This window comes from Leptonychotes weddellii, chromosome 15 (assembly GCF_054177405.1).
Source record: "Leptonychotes weddellii isolate Sample4059 chromosome 15, ASM5417740v2, whole genome shotgun sequence".
NCBI lineage: Eukaryota > Metazoa > Chordata > Mammalia > Carnivora > Phocidae > Leptonychotes > Leptonychotes weddellii.
In genome coordinates this window covers 35,510,423-35,520,532 of record NC_138383.1, presented here as the reverse complement: position 1 = coordinate 35,520,532, position 10,110 = coordinate 35,510,423, and the positions used below count along the sequence as shown (strand labels likewise).

At 42.9% G+C, this 10,110-nt stretch overlaps 1 protein-coding gene across 1 annotated transcript in view; it reads left to right on the top strand.

The window, feature by feature from the left end:
- Positions 1-1,117: 1,117 nt before the first annotated feature.
- Positions 1,118-10,110, top strand: part of NF1 (neurofibromin 1) — a 246,667-nt gene continuing 237,674 nt past the window's right edge. The window contains exon 1 of the mRNA XM_081805985.1: positions 1,118-1,572. Coding sequence (XP_081662111.1) covers positions 1,513-1,572 — 60 coding nt within the window. The 5' untranslated portion in view covers positions 1,118-1,512. The remainder of the gene's footprint in view (positions 1,573-10,110) is intronic.

The following is a 10,110-nucleotide window of genomic DNA, read 5'->3' as shown; positions in this document are numbered from 1 at the left end:
TTAGTATCATTCCATGTGGCCTAACTGGCTAATTAGTGTGTGCTCAGAATGTGTAAACTCATTTTAAGAGTATCCTAAGTAAAGTGTATTGAGGAAGATAAACTTAAAAATAGCTCGTTCCAAAGTTCATGTCCAGTATAGATAGATCATAGTTTTGGATGTAATCCTCTTCCTGGAAAACCAATTTCGTGACCCATTTCACTTGAAATCATTTCAACTGTGGTTTTAGGGGCATGGGGAACGCCTTTGTTTCTGGAGAGCCACAGCCTATCTTTATTGTCTTTGGAGTCAAACCTCCTGGCTTTGCATCCTGACTACCTACCAACTCTGCTTTAGGCAAATCTCAGAACCTCCTGTGACCCAGCCTCATCAGTTAGATGAGGGTAATACCTATTGGAAAGGCTCATTGAAAGATTTAAATGAGATGATCAATGTTGAATCGATGTTGTATGGGAAGCCCTTAGGGGATTATTGAGGATGGTGCAACTTCAATCAATTATCAATTGTGCAAAAGTTTTACTAACTTGGGTGCCTATCAGTTCAGCAGAGGAAGTCCGGACTGCACTCCGGAGTCTGAGCACTTGGACTGCCATCGGGTCTAGCACTGGGATTTAAGAGACCGTTAAAAAAAAAAAATCATTGAATCTCCGTTGGCCTTACTTTTCCCCGTTTCTCCCCAGTTTTTACTAGCTACGAAGGACCTGGAAACCTGAGGTTGTGTGCTTTATTTTTTGTGAGAGCTTAAGGCAGAGAGGGACTGTGCACAGCCTCCCCAGATAAGAGGCAGAGATCGCGCTGGGAGAAACGCTAGCCCTAGGGCGCCCTAACTTCCAACCTGGGGAGCAATCCAAACCCGGAGGCCGGCGGGGGAGGGGGAGCCTCTTGTGGCGGTGGGGATGCGAGCGGATGCTCCCGGGTCAGCTCGGACTCTCGCCGGCTGAACCCAGAACCAGAGTGTAGGTGAGCCCGGCGGCGAAGAGGGACGCACGCCTCCGGGCCCGGAGGAGTTAGGTGACGTCACCTCCAGGAGGACTCGCTTTTTCATTAATGAAACCGGCCGGCGCGGGCGCATGCGCGGCAGGCCCCCTTCCCTCTCGCTTCCCCCTCCCCTTTCCCAGCCGCGCTCTCAGTCTCTAGCTCGCTCGCTCTCCCTCTCCCCGGGCCGTGGAAAAGATCCCACTTCCGGTGGGGTGTCATGGCGGCGTCTCGGACTGTGATGGCTGTGGGGAGACGGCGCTAGTGGGGAGAGCGACCAAGAGGCCCCCTCCCCTCCCCGGGTCCCCCTCCCCCGCCCCCCTTCCCCCTGCCTCCTCGCCAACGCCCCCTTCCCCTGTCCCCCTCCCGGCTCGGCGCAGGCCCCCCATCCCCACCCCCGTGGGAACGTTCGGAGCCTGCACTCCTCAGACCCTCTCCTCGCCTCTGCCCTCACCTCGGCCCCCGCTCCCCGCCCTCTTCCCGGCCCTGGGCGCCGGCCGGCCCGTCCCTCCGCCGCCCCCCGGCCGCGGGGAGGACATGGCCGCGCACAGGCCGGTGGAATGGGTCCAGGCCGTGGTCAGCCGCTTCGACGAGCAGGTAACGGGCCCGGGGCGGGCGGGAGGTGGGAGCGAAGTGGGGGTGGGGGCGGAGTGGGTGAGGGGAGGAAGGAGCAGCCGCTTCCCCCGCGGCTGCCTCGGGCTCTGGAGGAAAGGAAGGGGGGAACCAGAGGGGGTGGCCTAGGGGGGAGGTGCGGGGAAGGAGGGGACGGCTGGTAGCTCTGGCTCCCCTTCCCTCCTAAGTCGGGGGGTGGGGCCTTTTCCCTGACCACCCCTCGGACCCTCCATCCCCCTTATCCCAGCCCTTCCGCTTGCTAATGAGGATGAGTGACCTGGGGGCGCTTTCAGGGGCTCTCCATCTGGATTTAATTATCCCCCCTTACTTTTTTTTTTGAACGGAAGTGGGTAACGTTTAGGGGTTTCCCCTTACCTCAGTGGACCTCTGAACTGGGGGTAACTGAAGGAACCCCCAGGCTTGTCTTGTGTACCCCCAGTAGGAGAACGATAACATCCCGCCCCTCCCCCAGTTTCTTCAGCTTCCTCTCTTGGACGGGGAAGAGTAGAAGAAAGCAGGGAAAGCACAGGTTTTCTTACTTTCTGCTCCCTTGTCTCTGCCTGCCCCGAGAGCTCCAAGTGCACACACACACTGCACATCTTTTTGGTACCCCACATGGGCGTCCCCCCCATATCCTGATGAGACAAGACTGACATTTACATTGCCGTTGTAGTAGAAACCATGGTTCTCGTTCCCTTATGCTTCTGAAATATCTTTCCCTTTTTTCTTTCTTGGTAATTGCAGTTTCGCCCTTTATTTTGCCAGCGTCTAATTTTGCTTTCTTGAGTGAGAATCTTGGGGAGTAAGGGGAGAAGGGTGAAAGGAAAAGTGGGAAACTGCATCTGAGTCCCTGACAACAGAGAGCAAGGACAGCTGGGATGTGGTCCTGGAGCCCATAATTCTGCTTGTATTTTGTTGTTTTTAACTCTCACCTCTTGGTTGACAAGAGAACTTTCATTGAGAATATTTGGGGTGGAAAAAAAAAGTTTCATAGCTTGGGGAGGTGCCTTTTTATTCCCTGAGCTTCACACACTGAATCCTGGGGCTGATCAGAATGAATGCACACGAAGCCTTTTGTCAGTGGGAATTAGTTTAACTTTGTGTTGCTTTAGGTAGTTGGGGATGGTGTAAAGGGATGCTTTTTGCAGGTGTGTTCTACCCTGGGCTTCCTGTGATGAGGGAACTGTTTAAGATCGAATCAATCTATTTTGTTTACTGGATACAATCATAAAAGTGATCATGGGAGCTGAATGGAGTGGGGAGGGGGGCTCCACTTTTATTGGATCCACAAACATTTCCTTACAGGACTCATAGTGTTTCTGACCTACCTGAAAGATATTTGGGAATAGAGAGCAGGATTGAGAAGAAACTACAGAGATAAAATAGAATTACAAAGCTGTCAGGGGCTTGCAGGAGTTGTCTCACCCATTCTCCTTCCAGACCAAAAAGCATCTAAACCAAGTGTACTACTAATCTATCTGAGGGAGTAAAATGTTACTGCATTTATTTGGGTTGTGTTATTGATAGAGCATTAGATTAAAAACTTGAGAGAAAAGACTTTCTCTGTGTAATCTTGAAAAAGGATTTAAAAAGCACATGAAAGAACCCCAAAGCTGAGCCTTGTGGACAGCATAATCTGGATGCAGGAATTTGAAGGATTCACACCATCATTGTTCTCCAATTTTTTTTTTTAAATAATTTTTTCCCAGTTTTTAAACTTTATTTCTTCTTGCCTGTTGATCTCTAGGCTTATCTGCTACATAAGAAAAAGATAGTTTTCTAAATTTTAAAATAAGGATGATTTTGATTATATGCCCAGTAATGCAAGTAAATATTTCCTTCTTTTAGGTCTCCAGTGTTAAAGGACCTTAGGCTTTTTTGTTTGCCTTGTTATGAATATTGTGGGATCAAACTTGCCACCATCTGTTAAAAATTAAGAACATAAGAGTTTTAAACGGAAGCATTTTTTTAAAAATATATTCCTTATGTTGTAATTAAGAGAAAGATACATAGGGCAAATTATTCCTCACATTTTTCTCTTACAAGGTTAAAGCCCACTGATTACGATACAAAAGTATAAGGGTTTTCAGTGTTTAATATAAGGTACTTCTTTGTATACCTTAACTTACTACAGAAGTAATAAATGTTTAATTCAGATTAGAGTTTACCTTGAGGTTGGAAAGTGAGACAACTGAGGCACAGATATATTAAATGACTTTCCAAGGTCACATAGCAGATAATAACAAGAGCCTCAGTATGAAAAGTATCGAATGCTGCACGATCAGGAATACTTTTTCTGAAAAGTATCTCGTAGGATTTGTTTTAATAACCCGTTAAGTATAGTTAAGAGAGAAGAGTTTACATTTTTATTGAGGGGAAGGAAAGCTCTACATGTAGTGAGAGGTATTTGTATAAGAGTCTTAAATGTTTCAGCTATTTCTAAAAGTTTTAAGTTTTGGATATATTGTCTATATTTTGTTTCACTGAGTCCAGAGGGATTCAGGCTGCTTTTTATTAGAGCTAAGTAAGACGTGTATATATTGAGCCAGAGAGCATGTGCAAGTCTAAAGGTGGCAACTCTGTTTATGATTGAATTGATGTTTTGGTTGGCCTTCTAATATTTAAGGTGATTAAAGCAGAAATGCATTGCTAGCCATTGCTGATAACATTTTGTACTCTGATGGGTATTGCTTGGCAACTTGATGCGGTAGACTCAGTTAAAAGAAGTGGTAGTGTTCCATCTTGACGTTTTGAGCTTAAGTCCTTGTTTCCAAGTGGTAAATGAAATTGCTGTAATGTGCTAGTATTGCACCTAAACGTAATATTTATGGCCTAAGTTGAATGATTCTTACCAATTTTAAACGTAGTTACCTCTTTGATTAGGGAAATGGCAGTTGCAAAGATGGAAGGCCAGAAAGGTGAATGAATGTATCAGTTATATCTTCTGCTTCTCTGTGACCTGCCTTTACGGTGCTGAATAATAAGTTTGAAATTGGCAAATTTTAGGTGTGTAGCTGTAAATTGTGGCTTATTAGGTTACTTAACAAATTATAGAAAATCTTGTTACATGCCCCACCTAGCTCTGTGTGCCCCACCTGTTCTGTAGGACTTTGTTTCTCTCTTTTTTTTTTTCCTTAAGATTCATTTATTTGATAGAGAGAGAGGAAGTGAGAGCTGGGGAAGGGGCAGAGGGAGAGGGAGAGAATCTCAAGCTGACTGCCTGCTGAGTGTGGAGCCAGATGCGGGGCTTGATCTCATGACCCTGAGATCAGGACCTGAGCCAAAATCAAGAGTCGGATGCTCAACTGAATGAGCCACCCAGGCACCCCAGTAGGACTTTGTTTCTGAAAGGGCATATAAGAAAATTGTGGTTATTTGTAGATTTTTTCCTTTTTTTTTTTTTTTAAGAAATTGGAAAAAAAGGTATCCCCAAATGATTTGTCATAAATATGTTCATTTAAGCATTTATAGTTTCCGTATCTGGTCAAGTAAAAACAGTATTTAACACTCCCTCCCATTTTTAAGAGCATATTAGAGAATAAACTCTGATTTTTGATATGAAATCATTGCATATTAGTTATTATAAATTGAATGCTAATTGGAATGCCCTTTGAATATGTGGTATAAAACACACACGGTATAAAATGATTGGCAAGGGGCGCCTGGGTGGCTTAGTCATTTAAGCTCTGACTCTTGATTTTGGCTTAGGTCATGATCTCAGGGTCCTGGGATCAAGCTCCACATCCAGCTCCACACTCAAGTGGGGAGTCTGCTTGAGGATTCTTTTTTTTTTTTTTAATTTTTTTTTTAATTTTAAAGATTTTATTTATTTATTTGAGACAGAGAGAATGAGATACAGAGAGCATGAGAGGGTGGAGGGTCAGAGGGAGAAGCAGACTCCCTGTTGAGCAGGGAGCCCGATGCGGGACTCGATCCTGGGACTCCAGGATCATGACCTGAGCCGAAGGCAGTCGCTTAACCAACTGAGCCACCCAGGCGCCCCTGCTTGAGGATTCTATCTCCCTCTCCCTCTGCCCCTCCACCTGCCTCATGTGTGTGCACATGCTCTTATAAATAAATAAATCTTAAAAATGATTGGCAAGTGTCTTTGAGGTTATAAACCACATGTTAATTGGCTAAATAGATTTGTAAAACTTTGAAGCTGTTTTGGATTAAAAAAAAAATCTAGGGGTGCTGGGTGGCTCAGTGGTTAAGCGTCTGCCTTCGGCTCAGGTCATGGGCCTAGGGTCCTGGTATAGAGCCCCACATCGGGCTCCTTGCTCAGCGGGAAGCCTGCTTCTCCCTCTCCCACTCCCCCTGCTTGTGTCCCCTCTCTCGCTGTTTCTCTCTCTGTCAAATAAATAAAATCTTAAAAAAAAAAAAAAAATCGCCTAGCCTTGTTCTTAAAGCCTTGTCTGCCATTTTTATAAGGCCTTAAAAGTAGTTGAAAATGAATACTCTTTTGGCGAGGGGTATTTTATGGTGAGGAAAAAATGCTTATTCTTTATTCTGGAACTCACTTTTAATTATTTTTTTTAAGATTTTATTTGAGAACAAGAGAGAGCGAGCGAGCATGAGTGGTGGGGGCAGGGGCAGAGAGAGAGGGAGAAACAGGCTCCCTGCTGACCAGGAAGCCGATGTGGGGTTTGATCCAGGACCCCAGGATCATGACCTGAGCCGAAGGCAGATGCTTAACCTACTGAGCCACCCAGGCATCCCTGGAACTCATATTTTTAAAAAATTTCTTACCACTGGTCCTCAATTCTCTATGCTCCCTCACTCCCCTTACCTTATGTAGCATCTAATTTAACCTTTCTTTATGTGACTGCCTTCCTTTTTGCCTTCAAGCTTACTAAGATTTCTTTTCTCAAACATTTACTTGGTCCTGTAGCTTTCTCTCAGTGGATCATTTTTTTTTTCTTTTTGTTGCCAGATACCTGCTGCCTCTACTGTTTATCCACCCATTTCCTTTATAGCTGAAAACTAGCTTCTGCCTCTGCTTTCCTTGTGGATTGCTGCTTTCTTGAAAGTGATTCCTTCTGGCAAACACTGGTTTTTCTCAACCGTAGTGCCGCTGTGGTATTCTATTACCTCTGGAAACCAGTCTACTGGAATTCCTAAGAAAACAGTACTGACTTGTATGTGTGCTTGCAGATCCTTATATATTGATGTGCTCATCGATCCTTGGAAGGATTTGCTTTCTCTGTCGTACCGTGCTGCGTATCACTGAACTGGGGTTCCTAAATGGGGTCTGAGTTTTGTTCTGCTATTTACTACCTCTGTCCTTATGCTAGCCATTACTAGATCTCTGTGGATCTAGATTTTCCTCATCTGTCAGAAAAGAATTAACTAGAAAATCTCTAAGGTTCTCTATCTAGTTTAAATATTCGATGATTTTAATATTTTAATAGCATCTCCCCATGCCATAACAGTCCATTGGGAGCTGACTCCACTTAATTTACCAAACTGTTTCTCATTATGCCTCAGCATGCACCTATGTCCCAGACAGGTTGGCTCAGTCTCTTCTGTATATATCATGCTTATTCCTGCCTCTCAGCCTTTGTTGATGCCAGCCCCTGCCTGAATGCTTTCGTCCTCCTCTGTGCTTTTAAAATTCCTATCCATCAATGTGCAGCTCAAGCTTCAAGCTTCATTTTCCCCATGAAGTCTTTTCAGATTAAACTCACTGCAGTCTCACTTCTTGGTGTGCTTGTCACCTGGGGTTTCTCCCCTCAGGAGGGTTGATTGAACATAGCTTAGTATTTGCTCTTCTCTTTTTGTCAAATAGAGTGTAAACTTTCTAAAAAGCAAGAAACCTCTGGTAGAATTCTCATATAGTCACCCCAGGGCCCTGCATAGTTGTGAGCATATAGTGTGTCATTGATGGAATGTTTTGTATATGATTCCTGGTTGAAAGATTGATTGGCTAAAAGGAGTGGTGATTTTGGCTTTTAAATGGAAATAACTGAATTTTAATGTAGTGTTTGTAATAGCCTAGGTCTTATAAGTTAAATGATATTTTAATCACGAATAGTTTTTTTTTTTTTTAAGCAATAGCTTTGAGGAACTTGCACATATTTATATTTCTTCCCACAGAGCTAACATGTTTTATGAATCAAGTTTCAGATCTGGTGGTCTTGGATTTGTCACTTGCTTTTAGTGGTAAGTTTCTATATAAGGAAATTTTTTGCAGTAGTCTGATAGGATCATGAATGCAAAGTGCTTTGAAAAATCTGAAAGTATGTAAATGTGAGATTTACACATTTTCTTTACAGCTTATTGACTTTTGTGTTTTCACTAAATAAGGGAGATTGACTGGTCTCTGGATATTCCCCCGAAATGTACCTTGACTGATACACATGCATCACTGTAGCATTCATTGATAAATACTTAGGGTACTGAGTGCAACCTTATGTAACATATCGTGGATGTCTGTAATTGATTTTTCTTGCTTTATCATCTAATTTATAGCAAATGTATTATATGGCTCCTCAAGTTTGGGACGTTTAATATAAAAGTGTCATAAGGTATTGTGTGAATTCGGCAGCAATATTGTTATATTTTATTTTATTTTTTTAAGAGATTTTTTTTTTTAAGATTTTATTTATTTATTTGAGAGAGAGAGTGCGCATGAGCACAAGCTGTGGGGAGAGACAGAGGGAGAGGCAGACTCCCAGGACGCCACCCAGGCACCCCTGATTTTAACTATTCCTATATGTGACATTTTGAACAATAGGAAATTATGTTCTTAAATCTGCTTCCTCTTCTTCTTTTATTTTATTATTATTTTTTGATGTGTTTAGCATGAAGAATTTTGTGCTTATAGGAAAGGTTAGTGATCTATTACAATACGGTAGTGCCTTATTTTTACATCTTTTTTCTTTAGATTACTGAGACTGCTATGGGGCATTTTTGTTTTAGTCTTCAAATTTCGTATTTTGGGGTTCTTTATAGATTCTGTATTGTTGCATTTTAACAACATGCTTTTAAAGGTGAGCAGTGTATTAATTAAGAACATGTATTTTGTAGATGTGTTCCTTCAGCTTCAGTCTGTTCTTCATTGGGAGTTATGTGTGTGTATCAGACAAGGGACAGGAGGTATAAGAAGGCTTTTTTTTTTTTTTTTTGAGGACGTTTAAGGAGGAGAATATTCCATAGATGTAGAAGGGGAGGTTTGTGGAGAGGTTAGCTTAAACTGTTAAAAGACTTAGAATCAATACTGAAGCAGAATATGGGCATCTTAAGCTCTTTCTTTGCAGAGGATTGACTTGTATTTATAAAAGCATTGGCTTATTTTATCTGAGATCTTTTAGAATACCCCATTTTCTTGCGGGTGGAGAGGGAAAGATGAGACAAAGTTTGTTTTGACCTTGAAGAATAGAAAAGTTAAGGTGTTTAACATTGTAGTGACTAAATTTAAGTTTCAGCAATCTGTAAAATTCTGTATCATACTGTCAGAGCCTTCAGTAAACAGCACTCTGAGAGGTTGTGCTGAAGAAAATTTTAACATTGTAGAATATGAATAACTGGAATTGGTAGTGCCCTCATTAAAGTCTCTTAAGGTACACACAGTAGACTGCCTCTCTGACCACTTCAGATGTCCAGTGCCAGTGATGTAGAGTTACCTTCTTTAGTTCTCTGAGAGTGGCTTTAGAGCCGTTGACTTTATCATCAAAAGAACTGTTGAGACAAGAAAGCCCCAAGCTAATATGGAATCCCATCCTATTATGATGAAGAATTGGAATTATTCTCTAAACCTTTACATGTTTTTTACTATAAATGGCACTGATTACTTTGCAGTAGCAATAACTTGAGGTGCAAACTCCCGGATTGCATATTTTCTTTAAACCACAGGTAGGCTCTCTTTTGGTTTGGCTTAAGGTTGCCACTACAGTCTACAAGCTGTTGCCTGCCCCTATTCATATTTTGTAGCTTTGAGTGTCTTATCCTATTGCATTTCAGAGAACTTACTTAACTTTTCCTGATGAAATCCTTTCCCCCTTCACTTCACATCCCCCAAGCAGGGTGGTATATCTAGTGTCAGAGGCATGAAGTTAATTGAGCAAATAGCAGGACTTTTAGGAATATATTTTAAAGGTTTTTTACCTAACTTATTTTATTTTTTTAAAGATTTTATTTATTTATTTGACAGAGACACAGCGAGAGAGGGAACACAAGCAGGGGGAGTGGGAGAGGGAGAAGCAGGCCTCCCGCGCAGCAGGGAGCCCGATGCCTGGCTCGATCCCAGGACCCTGGGACCATGACCTGAGCCGAAGGCAGACGACCAACAACTGAGCCACCCAGGCGCCCCTTACCTAACTTTATTTTTTTTAATCTTATGTTAATCCCCATACATTACATCATTAGTTCTAGATGAAGTGTTCCATGATTCATTGTTCGTGCACAACACCCAGTGCTCCATGCAGAACGTGCCCTCCTCAATACCCACCACCAGGCCAACCCATCCTCCCACCCCCCTCCCCTCTAGAACCCTCAGTTTGTTTTTCAGAGTCCATCGTCTCT